The sequence below is a fragment of the Hordeum vulgare genome, chromosome 5H (genome assembly GCF_904849725.1).
Source record: "Hordeum vulgare subsp. vulgare chromosome 5H, MorexV3_pseudomolecules_assembly, whole genome shotgun sequence".
Lineage (NCBI taxonomy): Eukaryota > Viridiplantae > Streptophyta > Magnoliopsida > Poales > Poaceae > Hordeum > Hordeum vulgare.
This window is the reverse complement of record NC_058522.1, coordinates 490,728,958-490,742,256: the sequence shown is the minus strand read 5'-3', so window position 1 is coordinate 490,742,256 and position 13,299 is coordinate 490,728,958. Positions and strand designations below refer to the sequence as shown.

The 13,299-nt window shown below is 46.8% G+C and overlaps 1 protein-coding gene across 1 annotated transcript; it reads left to right on the top strand.

The window, feature by feature from the left end:
- The first annotated feature begins 3,681 nt into the window (after window positions 1-3,681).
- Window positions 3,682-8,514, top strand: LOC123399850 (beta-glucosidase 31-like). Its single transcript, XM_045094232.1, has 13 exons — window positions 3,682-3,887; window positions 5,636-5,699; window positions 5,796-5,854; window positions 5,956-6,031; window positions 6,121-6,192; window positions 6,303-6,390; window positions 6,494-6,752; window positions 6,862-6,977; window positions 7,065-7,285; window positions 7,382-7,407; window positions 7,531-7,645; window positions 7,754-7,856; window positions 7,963-8,514. Exons 1-13 carry the CDS (start codon window positions 3,762-3,764, stop codon window positions 8,177-8,179), a joined length of 1,542 nt encoding a protein of 513 aa, XP_044950167.1. The 5' UTR covers window positions 3,682-3,761; the 3' UTR covers window positions 8,180-8,514.
- Window positions 8,515-13,299: the final 4,785 nt, after the last annotated feature.

The window sequence follows — 13,299 nt, the reverse complement described above, 5'->3', positions numbered from 1 at the left end:
TGACACGACACACTACACGTATGGATCACATCTAACTTGAGAGGAGAAGGATGTTCTTCTCCACTTTCTTGTTGGTGTTCTGGTTTCTAGGGATACCTTCCCGTATAATTTTGGAATTAGCCAAAATTATACATTTTACATGCCACTAGTGCATAGGTTGAGGACGGATGACATTTGCCGAAATATGTTGATAAGAGTTTCATAATTAAGTACGCTCTACTATTGCATAAATGGTGTTGATTACATTGCTAACTAGGTTATTATTATGTTCCTCAACAACAACTGCCACATGATGTAGTGCCTCTGTTGATGCACCCAAAAGGTCATATGAAAATTAAAAGCCCGCTGAGAGCTGAGTTCGATGCTCCATACTCGAGTAACCTCAAATCAAAATAAAAAAGACTCCAAATTGAAGCATGGAGAGAAATAAAGAAGGATCGCAAGCCACAAGTTAGAGATCGTTGGATCTCTGTGCTTCATCATGGAGACATAGGTGTTATTCTGTTTTATGACATTATACCTAAGAGCGAGGATTGACAATGGTGCGGGGAGTTGATTAATCAGTCGATCAAGGATGCTAGACCTTTAAAAGACCAATCTGACATAATATTTTAAAAATGATAAAGTCATCCTAACTGCTTCGTAGCCAATGAAAAATGTCTTGGTCAATAAAATAAAATATATCTAAAAAATACGATAATCAATGTCAAATCTAAAACTCGAACCTTGTTTCATCGCAAAAAACCTAACCATCTAAGTTAGACTGGAAGGCCATAAGATCTAGCATTTTGTGTTGCACGCACATTCCCGCGCACAAGGTCCTTCAGAATGTTTGTAACAACTTATAAAAGTTATAGGGTTCTGATATGTGGGCGTTAAGGGGGTTTTACCATACGTCCCGTGTGGTATGTAAGAGAAACAACACGTACACTTACGTGTGGGTAAAACAGGTAACGTCCACACGTCTGGCCTCCTGCCTCGGGCCCCGCACATTCGGCCTCCCACCTCGCGATCCCGCACACCCAACGTCCCATTTCACGGCCCTGCGTGCCCGACGTCCAACAAAATTGGAGTGTTCCCCCGTGACAGTCACCATGCACCCTCATCCCAAACCTGCTAGGACCCTCTTCCATGTTTGTTTAACTGTAGTTTTCATGGTTACCGAACCGCAGTTGTCATGTTTGGACAACTACATTTGTCATGGTTGCTCAACTGTAGTCGTTATGTCTGGGTAACTGCAGTTGCCCTTTCAGGTCAAATGCAGTTGTCATCTATGGACAACTGCAGTTCTTGCCATGCATGGCCAACTACAGCTATCATGACTTATCACTTGCAGTTGCCATGCCTGGTCTACTACAGTTCTCATGATTTAAAAACTGTAGGAGTTGCCACCTACTAACACTAGGCAGTTGTCATGTAATACTGGAAAGACAATGCAAAATAATATATTGAGGTATAGACTATATGCTTCTAAGCACACTAGACAGTTGCCAAAGAAACACTACGAAAAAGACATGACAAATAATATATTTGCATAAGAGGGAGAGTTGCCATCTGCTTACAAAAGCACTTGACAGTTGTCCTATACCACTGGAAAAAACATGGCAACTGACGGTTTTGGGTAAAGCAAGAGTTGTGGAAGGAACGGGAAGAGGAGACGTGTGGCGATCGTGCGGACGTGTGGACGCGAGGACAGTTTCATCACACGTTGAGTTGACAGCCGTGAGCTTTGCGTGCGTGAAAGAGGTGTGTAGGTGAACTAATAAACGCCAATACACTAGCCCCTTTCTACGTACGTGACACACAAAATCTGGCAAATCATGTCGAAATTCATGCATACTCGAATGTACGACGATCTATACGTGTGTGCGTTATATTTTCGAAAGTTATATTATGAGACGAAGAAAGTATTAGCGTATATTCCTAGAAATTCTCGCAGGAAGCCGTAGTCCGTAGTATACTGTTCTCAAAACTACTCTGTATGGGTGTGTACTCTGAAGGAGATTACCATTACGAGTTTGAGTTGGTAACGCTCGAACAGAAACTGAAAAGCACACCCGTTGCCGGCCAATGGTCGCCACACGGCCGGGCTCGCCCAGGGAAAAAGTTAAAAAAAAAGGCGATACGCAGGCCCCACGTTCTAGAAGCAGACGGAGAAGATCCCCGTGAAGAAGAGAGCGTCTATATGGACGGGACACCACAGTTAGTTACGTTTACCAGTTTGATTTGAGTTGGTCCCGTCATTCTCTCGTTGCGCCGGCGCCATCTGGGCGTGTGTGGGACTGTCACACCGCCACGATCGAGAAGGCAGATAGAAAGCCAGAAAGTAACGCAAGCAGGGAGCTATACTATACATGGCCACGCACAATCATCATCAAACATCAAGTCGAATCCTAACTGACCGACTCCGTGCATGGGGCTGGACCGCTGGTCTGGTCAGAGCCGCACCCGCTCGTACGTGGAGCAAGCTCGTACAGTACTATACATAGGCTGGTGAAACATTGACGTTTGGTAAAAGATTGACTTGTTTGGATTAATTGGCTTTTATTTAAAGGACGCTGCTACGAATCGGTCAGATGATTTCTTAGTGAAAGTTCAGCCGTATGATCTATGACCGTTGAATCACAGCAACCGGCAGGGCAGCGTCACAGCTTCAGCTAGCGCCATTGCATCCTCACACGATGCTTCACTGAAGCATTGACGACGTCCAATGAGCTTTATTATAGCGCCGACGAAGCTTCCTTGCAACTCCAGTCGAGTTCCATTACAATACCGACGCTCCGGTGAAGCTCCGTTACAACCCGCGTCGAGCTCCACTGCAGCATCGTCGGCTCCGACGAAGCTGCATAGCAACTTCGATGGAGCTTCAACGTAGCACAGGTGCATCCGAAGGAGCTTTATTGCAACTCCGCCCTTCATTGCAGCGGCGAGGCTTGCAGCATCGGCTGCCTCCGTCGCTGACGACCATGGCAACCCTCCATTGATGCTCCGTTGCAGCACAAGCAGGACGGCTTTTGGAGGCACGGCTTGCAACGTCCTTGTAACGCGACAGGGGAGGAGGGGAAGAAGGAGGGGGGCAAGTCTCCGGCAATGGCGACGGCCGGCTCTGTTTCCCTCCCGACGGTCTGCATCAGAGAGGCGAGAAGGAAAGAGAGAAGAAAGAGAGACGTCGGGGAGGGAGATGTCTCGTGGCTGTGTGAGGATGAGATGAAGAAGAGATGAGGCTAAGGCCGGACACGTGTTGAACCGAGGAACAGGTTTACGAGAGACAGAGATCAGCCGGTTGATTCTGATCGTTTTCTTTATTTAAAACCTTAATTAACGGACATCGACGTGGGCGGAAACGGGGGTGGTCGGTCGGTCAGCCGACGGCGTGAGATGCACGTCGTCGTATGGGCAGCTTCGCTCTGCTGTACTGGAGTATCATTCATCGGGAAGGAGACGAGACGGGCGGCGGTCTCCGTCGCATGCCACACGGGCACGGACACCACTCGCGCTCATCCCCGTGTGGCGACACGTGCCGCGCCCCGAGGACCGAGTGTGTGAGTCCAGCTTCGCTTCGCCCACGCTTGGTGTGCGTCATGGACGACGTGGCCGCCGGGTTTGGCCTGTAGCAGGCTCGATAGCCAGCGGTTGAGCACCGAGAAGGAAAGGAAACGGCGTATAAAAACCCGCGCGTCCGGCCCAGGCCTGCAGCCATAGCACCACCGGAACCGGAAGAAAGAGATATATAGAGAGAGAGAGCACGGACGGAGCTATCGATGATGGCGGCGGCGAAGGCGCTCTTTCTTCTTCTGCTCGCCGTGGCGTCTCCGGCTGCGGCGGCGATCACCAAGCGCGACTTCCCCCCGGGGTTCATCTTCGGCACCGGCTCCTCCGCTTACCAGGTACTACTACCACCACGACCTGCTGATTAATTGTCACCCCGGCCGGCAGGCCGGCTACCGCCTCGCCCTCGCCGTTGTATATGTCGCCGGTGGTTCGCGCTCGTGCGTGGGGATTCCTCCTCGCCGTCGGTCAAAGCTGTTGATTTACAGAAAGTCATCAGTGAGGATCGGTGCTGACATGACAGCACCATGGCACCTTCTCGGTGACCTAATCTAATTCACAGAAAGCCATCTGCGTTGGTTCCATCAAAGAACAATACGACTATCAGTGTTATCTTGCCGCAGGGCTGCCAAGTACAGCCCTATCTTACTACGCCAAGCGTGTGCGTTCGTTGCTTGCTAGCTAGCGTAGTATAGTAGAACCACAGAGCTACACCACCGGCGCCTGCTCTGCTCCCTGCCGTCGTCGCCGGTCAATCTGCACCGCTAAAGGCTCAACCAACCACGTGTTGTTCATCTCATACGCGGAGATGCTTCGACTTGTCTTCACACTTCCATGGAAAGTCACTGTCCTGGCTTTCCGTTTCCGTTCGTCTCCTCTGCTCTCCTTGGACTTCCTCGCACGTGACGTGACGCGCCGCGTCCTTTCTAAACGAGTGAAGGAAGAGCTGACCCGTCGCCCATCGCTGCGACGGATGGGCGAGGGCGCATGACAGTGCCATTTTGGGAGAAGCTCGCACAAATACCACCGTACGTTACGTCCATCTCTGATCATGTCATCCGATCCCTTCCCTGCCTGTTGATGCACCTGCAAACCCTTTGCAGGTTTAACCATCACCAGTTGTAGCCCGGCCGTCCTCTCCTCCCACCAGATTATGACTACGCCTTCATTGGCCGGTCGCTTCGCCTATGCTTTGTTTTTTCACCAAGGCATGCTCATTGGCAGTAAAATAGGTCGCTCTTGTGGCTGGTTTTTTTTCCTAGCAGCATCACCGGCACCATTCAACTCACAAATATCTGCTCTTACACCTCCATATATAAGAAACAAACGAGAGCTATCATTCTCACTTTGACTTCACTGGTCTCGGATTTTTTTTTTGAGGGGACCTTCCTTCCCTTTTCATTAGTCTGCTCCTTGGTCTTTTTCATCCGTCACACGTGACGCATCCCATCCAAAGAATTAAACGTAAACACTTACTCCTACTTAAATTCAGGCATATATATGTGGCGTGTTACAGCTCGCGTTCGTTCATATTCTTGGTCGCCTCTTGTTTCTGACGACGACCTCTTCGTCCGTTCCATACCAAGTAAGCAGGGTGATGTGTTCACAAAGCAACCTACCGAGGGGTCGCCTTCCCGGCAGTCTCTCTCGCCGACCTCAGTTCGACGTCACTGGTTCTGGCTGGGTGGTTAATTTCTCCTCCTTTGGATGCTTCTTCTGCTTTGGCTGCAGCCAAGCGGAGTATCTTTGATCGCCGAAAGCGGCAGATGGATAGACAGTGATGTTCGGCAGGATCTGAACCATAAATAGCCTGACGCTCTTCAAGATATATCCTCACTATTAAGAAGGACATGAGTATGCTGTTAGGACTTGGGACCTCAGAGTTCGGACAAGGTTCAGAATTCAAAATTATATGAGAAAGGGATCGAAACTAATTTTCTTAGAGAATGGTCGAGATTTTGGTTATTCCCCTCCGAACCATGTGAATTCAGACCACAAGTAATAAAAAAGCTTTGCAATTCAGCGATTGTTTAAAGTACTCTGCTATCATTACTGGTATGAACATTCGGCTGTTTTTCTTTTTTAGATTGAAGGTGCGGTTGCAGAGGACGGAAGAAAACCCAGCATCTGGGACACGTTCACCCACTCAGGTTACTTCTACTTTCCCCGTGATCTGTGCGTCTGAATTATCTGCCATGCATTCTCCTATTGCCAGGTATAACATGGAGTTTGTAACGATTCCACAGGCTACTCTGTCGATGGATCGAATGCCGATGTGACTGCAGATCAGTATCACAAGTACAAGGTCAGTCTGTGAGGCCAAATAATGTTGAATGGATGATTTTTCCAGACCAAGAATTTGGTGTTGAACTTATGGTAGCATGCTGACTTTGTGTTTGACAACAGGAAGATGTAAAGCTTTTGAGCGACATGGGCGTCGATGCGTACAGATTCTCCATTGCCTGGCCTCGCCTTATTCCCGGTAAGGCCATACCCACAGTGTCATGCTGACCATGTCTTTCATAAATGAGGCCGTCAGTTCACTGATATGACTATTTGCAATCCATGAAGATGGCCGAGGAGCTGTCAATCCAAAGGGGCTGGAGTACTACAACAACCTTATCGATGAACTCCTGGCTCATGGTACTTAATCCTTGGCAGACTGATTCCTTATCTGAAGAACAAAAATTCAAGGATTTTCAGATGCCCAGCCGCACATGAGTAACTCATGCATCTTTCTCTGCTTCACGTAGGAATCCAGCCTCACGTCACGATATATCATTTCGACTTCCCTCAGGCTCTTCAAGACGAATACAACGGGATGCTTAGTCGCAAATTCGTGTACTTTCTTCTTGCCCCACCAATCAACACTGTTACTACAATTGCAGTTCCATAAGAGAAGAAGAAATAATTTGTTCTTTGCCTTTCTGTCACATGGTTGCAGAGATGACTACACGGCGTATGCAGAAGTGTGCTTCAAGAACTTTGGCGATAGGGTGAAGTACTGGAGCACTGTCAATGAGCCAAACATTGAGCCGATTGGCGGATATGATCAGGGTATCCTCCCACCGCGGCGATGCTCATTCCCCTTCGGCGTCCTCAGTTGCGACAACGGCAACTCTACCACAGAGCCCTACATTGTAGCTCACCATCTTCTGCTTGCACATGCCTCAGCAGCGTCCCTGTATAAAGAGAAGTACCAGGTTAGGAACGAATGCCACCATTTACTGAACAACTGTATAATATTCTGCTTGCACATGCCTCAGCAGCGTCTCACAGGTATGATATTCCTTTCTATTTCTTGATAATCAGGCCAAGCAAGGAGGAAATATTGGGCTCACATTGCTCGGTTGGTGGTACGAGCCTGCGACACAAACACCTGATGATATAGCAGCAGCTGAAAGGATGAACGACTTTCACATTGGATGGTCTGTTCTTCTCTAGAACTCAAGTTTCATAGAAACAGCTATAATTTGTGTGTAACCACAGCTAAAGATCATCTGACCATGGCACAGGTATATGCATCCGTTGGTGCACGGAGATTACCCGCCGGTGATGAGGAAGAATGTTGGGTCCAGGCTACCATCTTTCACTGACGAAGAACTGAAGACGGTGCTTGGATCTTTTGATTTTGTCGGATTTAACCACTACATTGCGGTATATGTGAAGGCTGATCTTAGCAAGCTGAACGATGAGCTGAGAGATTACATGGGTGATGCAGCAGTGAAATATGACAGTAAGAATTCTAATAACCTAAAGTCCTGTCATGTGTGAAATGCGCAATGAGAGAAATGGATTAACCTAACTCATCTGCAAATGTATTCCTTTGCAGTGCCATTTTTGAACTCGAAGAACCAGGTATTTCACGATACAATCCATTTCATCCCTAATAAATTTAGTTGCGAAATGAACTTTGTCCCCAACATAACTAGATCGTATGTATGTCTGTGTGGCTAAAATTAAACTCTAACTGTGTAACAGCTCCTGTTTGGGTTGAAAAAAGATTTCACGCCATCGACACCATGGGCTCTGAACAAAATGCTGGGGCATCTGCAGCTCAAATACAAGAACCCTGTTGTGATGATCCACGAGAACGGTAAATTCTACTGACAGAACTTTCAGCTAACCGTAAAGGCCTAAAACATCATGATCCCTAGGAATCATCAACCAAAAATATCATGTCTACAATGTTCATATTTACCAGGAGCTGCTAGCATTGCGGATCCTTCTGCCGGGAACGCCCCCGACGACGAGTTCAGGTCGCAGTACCTGCAGGACTACATCGAGGCGACCCTCGAATCCAGCAGGTACCAACACCATCCATTCATCTCAGCACAAGAGCGATATGACACCAGAAATATATTGACGACACAGTTTATCTCACCAATTGCCTCTCTGTTGCTGGGTGATCAGGAACGGGTCCAACGTGCGAGGCTACTTCGTGTGGTCGTTTCTGGACGTGTTCGAGTATCTGTTTGGCTACCGCATGGGCTTCGGCCTCTATGGCGTCGACTTCAACTCCGAGGAGAGGACGAGGTACCAGAGGCACTCCGCCAAGTGGTTCACCAGCTTCCTCCGTGGCGGCGAGCTCAGGCCGGTGGCTCTGCCTGGGAACGCCTACTCCCAGTGATCTTGAGTTATTGTCACACTTCTTCACGCTTCCCACGAAGAGGAGAATGCACGAATAAGCCTGGGAGGATGCTTATTGTTTTGGATGAAAAATTGAATTTTGCGTGAGCAGTAGGGTTTATATATAGGTCTCTGCTTCTTTGGATTGGATTGATCCTAATATATATGTCTATGTTGATGTGTATGTTTTTTTTTTTTTGGAAAAGGGGGAGTGACCCCCGGCCTCTGCATCAATCGATGCATGCAGCCATTGATCCTAATATATATGTCTATGTTGATGTGTATGTTGAAAATATTAATATGTTGATATGAAAAGTGTTGGGTTTGGGATTGAAATCACGTACCAGCAGGTAGACAGTAAATGCAAATTCTCAATTGTACCATGAGGTCGTTTGATAAACATGTTGTTTGTTTGCCTAAGTTGTATCATGAGGTGGTTTGATACATGTCGTTTGATTGGCAGCAAACGGGGTTTATGGCTGTGAAGATGCAAGACATGTTGTCTGTGTGAAATAGGTTTGAATGTCCTACTTTTTGTGGTAGACGGTTTCATGTTTATATAGACTGGGGCGCAACTCACCAGATCGCGTACAATCAGATTACAATCTTAACAATCAGATTACAATCTTATTTGTCAAGAAATATAGAGATAGTGATAGAGTTGTTATAGAGACTAGTAAGCATGCACGTGCAACGCACGAATAATCGTACACAGAAAATTCCTTGCTCATAATTAGCAAAAATCAGACATCCAAAGCAATCAACATGGTGAATTTCTCCGTAAAGAACATATGGGATATTTATTGTCTGTATACTCCCTCCGTGGCTAAATATAAGTCTTTTTGAAAAATTCTATGCACTACATACGTATGCATATAGACATTTTTAGAGTGTAGATTTACTAATTTTGATCCATACGTGATTTATATTCGAAAATTTAAAAAGATTTATAAAATAAAAACATGATAGACACAGAAAAGGTACAAAAAAGAAAAATAAAAACATACTCCCGTTATAAAAAAAAGACCTCACCCACTCCCGTTCTGAAAAAAAAAACACAATCTCACCCACTCCCCTCCCTCCCCACCCGATCCTTATCCTCCTGCACTGACCACAGCCCTCTCCCCACTCTATCCTTATCCTATCCATCCTCTCAGTGCACTGCGAAGCTCACACCCAAACCCTAGCCAGCCCCGTCGGCCGCCGCCGCTCCCCTACCGTCCGCGCTCCTCTCTCGAGGCCAGCCCGGACACCGAAGCTCATGGCGCAGAGGGCCGCGGGCTAGCTTCTTCGGCGGTCCCTGGGGCTCCGTTGGAAATATGCCCTAGAGGCAATAATAAATTAGTTATTATTATATTTCTTAGTTCATGATAATCGTTTATTATCCATGCTATAATTGTATTGATTGGAAACACAATACTTGTGTGGATACATAGACAAAACACTGTCCCTAGTAAGCCTCTAGTTGACTAGCTCGTTGATCAAAGATGGTCAAGGTTTCCTAGCCATAGGCAAGTGTTGTCACTTGATAACGGGATCACATCATTAGGAGAATCATGTGATGGACTAGACCCAAACTAATAGACGTAGCATGTTGATCGTGTCATTTTGTTGCTACTGTTTTCTGCGTGTCAAGTATTTATTCCTATGACCATGAGATCATATAACTCACTGACACCGGAGGAATGCTTTGTGTGTATCAAACGTCGCAACGTAACTGGGTGACTATAAAGATGCTCTACAGGTATCTCCGAAGGTGTTAGTTGAGTTAGTATGGATCAAGACTGGGATTTGTCACTCCGTGTGACGGAGAGGTATCTCGGGGCCCACTCGGTAATACAACATCACACACAAGCCTTGCAAGCAATGTAACTTAGTGTAAGTTGCGGGATCTTGTATTACGGAACGAGTAAAGAGACTTGCCGGTAAACGAGATTAAAATAGGTATGCGGATACTGACGATCGAATCTCGGGCAAGTAACATACCGAAGGACAAAGGGAATGACATACGGGATTATATGAATCCTTGGCACTGAGGTTCAAACGATAAGATCTTCGTAGAATATGTAGGATCCAATATGGGCATCCAGGTCCCGCTATTGGATATTGACCGAGGAGTCTCTCGGGTCATGTCTACATAGTTCTCGAACCCGCAGGGTCTGCACACTTAAGGTTCGACGTTGTTTTATGCGTATTTGAGTTATATGGTTGGTTACCGAATGTTGTTCGGAGTCCCGGATGAGATCACGGACGTCACGAGGGTTTCCGGAATGGTCCGGAAACGAAGATTGATATATAGGATGACCTCATTTGGTTACCGGAAGGTTTTCGTGCATTACCGGAAAAGTTTCAGGCTCATCGGTAGTGTACCGGGAGTGCCGGGAGGGGTGCCGGGGACCATCAGGAGGGGTGTCACGCCCCAAGGGGTCTCATGGGCTATGGGAAGAGATAAACCAGCCCCTAGTGGGCTGGAATAAGTTCCCACTAAGGCCCATAAGGTTTGAGAAGGAAAAAACACAAGGTGGAAAGAGTTTCCAAGTGGGAAGGTGGAATCCTACTCCAAGTAGGATTGGAGTAGGACTCCTCCACCTCCAATTTCGGCCAAATCTTGAGGGTTTGAGGCTGCCTCTTGCCTCCCCCTCCCTCCTATATATACTGAGGTATTAGGGCTGATTTGAGAGGACTTTCTCACGGCTGCCCGACCACATACCTCCATAGTTTTTCCTCTAGATCGCGTTTCTGCGGAGCTCGGGCGGAGCCCTGCTGAGACAAGATCATCACCAACCTCCGGAGCGCCGTCACGCTGCCGGAGAACTCTTCTACCTCTCCGTCTCTCTTGCTGGATCAAGAAGGCCGAGATCATCGTCGAGCTGTACGTGTGCTGAACGCGGAGGTGCCGTCCGTTCGGTACTAGATCGTGGGACTGATCGCGGGATTGTTCACGGGGCGGATCGAGGGACGTGAGGACGTTCCACTACATCAACCGCGTTCTCTAACGCTTCTGCTGTACGATCTACAAGGGTACGTAGATCACTCATCCCCTCTCGTAGATGGACATCACCATGATAGGTCTTCGTGCGCGTAGGAAAATTTTTGTTTCCCATGCGACGTTCCCCAAAAGTGGCATCATGAGCTAGGTTCATGCGTAGATGTCTTCTCGAGTAGAACACAAAAGTTTTTGTGGGCGGTGATGTGCGTTTTGCTGCCCTCCTTAGTCTTTTCTTGATTCCGCGGTATTGTTGGATTGAAGCGGCTTGGACCGACATTACTCGTACGCTTACGAGAGACTGGTTTCATCGTTACGAGTAACCCCCTTTGCTCAAAGATGACTGGCAAGTGACGGTTTCTCCAACTTTAGTTGAATCGGATTTGACCGAGGAGGTCCTTGGATGAGGTTAAATAGCAACTCATATATCTCCGTTGTGGTGTTTGCGTAAGTAAGATGCGATCCTACTAGATACCCTTGGTCACCACGTAAAACATGCAACAACAAAATTAGAGGACGTCTAACTTGTTTTTGCAGGGTATGATTGTGATGTGATATGGCCAACGATGTGATGTGATATATTGGATGTATGAGATGATCATGTTGTAATAGAAATATCGACTTGCACGTCGATGGTACGGCAACCGGCAGGAGCCATAGGGTTGTCTTTATACTAACATATGTGCTTGCAGATGCGTTTACTATTTTTCTAGGATGTAGCTTTAGTAGTAATAGCATAAGTAGCACGACAACCCCGATGGCAACACGTTGATGGATGATCATGGTGTGGCGCCGGTGACAAGAAGATCGTGCCGGTGCTTTGGTGATGGAGATCAAGAAGCACGTGATGATGGCCATATCATGTCACTTATGAATTGCATGTGATGTTAATCCTTTTATGCACCTTGTTTTGCTTAGAACGACGGTAGCATTATGAGGTGATCTCTCACTAAAATTTCAAGACGAAATTGTGTTCTCCCCGACTGTGCACCGTTGCGACAGTTCTTCGTTTCGAGACACCACGTGATGATCGGGTGTGATAGACTCAACGTTCACATACAACGGGTGCAAAACAGTTGCACACGCAGAACACTCGGGTTAAGCTTGACGAGCCTAGCATGTGCAGACATGGCCTCGGAACACGTGAGACCGAAAGGTCGAGCATGAATCGTATAGTTGATATGATTAGCATAGGGATGCTTACCACTGAAACTATTCTCGACTCACGTGATGATCGGACTTGAGATAGTGGATTTGGATCATGTACCACTCAAATGACTAGAGAGATGTACTTTTTGAGTGGGAGTTCTTAAGTAATATGATTAATTGAACTAATTGTCATGAACATAGTCTAATGGTCTTTGCGAATTACGATGTAGCTTGCGCTATAGCTCTACTGTTTTTTTTATGTTCCTAGAGAAAATTTAGTTGAAAATTGATAGTAGCAACCTTTGCAGACTGAGTCTGTAAAACCGAGGATTGTCCTCGTTGCTGCGCAGAAGGCTTACGTCCTTAATGCACCACTCGGTGTGCTGCACCTCGAGCGTCGTCTGTGGATGCTGTGAACATCCGACATACACGTTTCTGATGACTACACGATAGTTCAGTGCAAAGTACTTAATGGCTTAGAAGCAAGGCACCGAAAACGTTTTAAAACGTCACGGAACATAAGTGATGTTCTAAAGAGATGAAGTTGTGATTTCATGCTTGTGCCCTTGTTAAGAGGTACGAGACCTCCAACAAGATTCTTTGACCACAAAGTAAAGGAGAAAAGCTCAATCGTTGAGCGTGTGCTCAGATTATCTGAGTACGACAATCACTCGAATCGAGTGGGAGCTAATCTTCCAGATGAGATAGTGATGGTTCTCCAAAATCACTGCCACCAAGCTTTGAGAGCTTCGTGATGAACTATAACATATCAAGGATAGATACAATGATCCTTGAGCGATTCGCGACGTTTGACACTGCGAAAGTAGAAATCAAGAAGGAGCATCAATAGTTGATGGTTTGAAAAACCACTAAGTTTCAAGAAAGGGGAGGGCTAGAAGGGATACTTCGTGAAACGGCAAAACAGTTGCTGCGCTAATGAAGAGACCCAAGATTGAACCCAAACCCGAGACTAAGTGCTTCTGTAA

Coding starts and splice junctions, on each gene's coding strand:
- LOC123399850 (XM_045094232.1), top strand. CDS start 3,762: ATGATGGCGGCGGCGAAGGCGCTCTTTCTTCTTCTGCTCGCCGTGGCG. Junction 5,855..5,955: donor ATCAGTATCACAAGTACAAG/GTCAGTCTGTGA, acceptor GTTTGACAACAG/GAAGATGTAAAGCTTTTGAG. Junction 7,408..7,530: donor TTTTGAACTCGAAGAACCAG/GTATTTCACGAT, acceptor ACTGTGTAACAG/CTCCTGTTTGGGTTGAAAAA.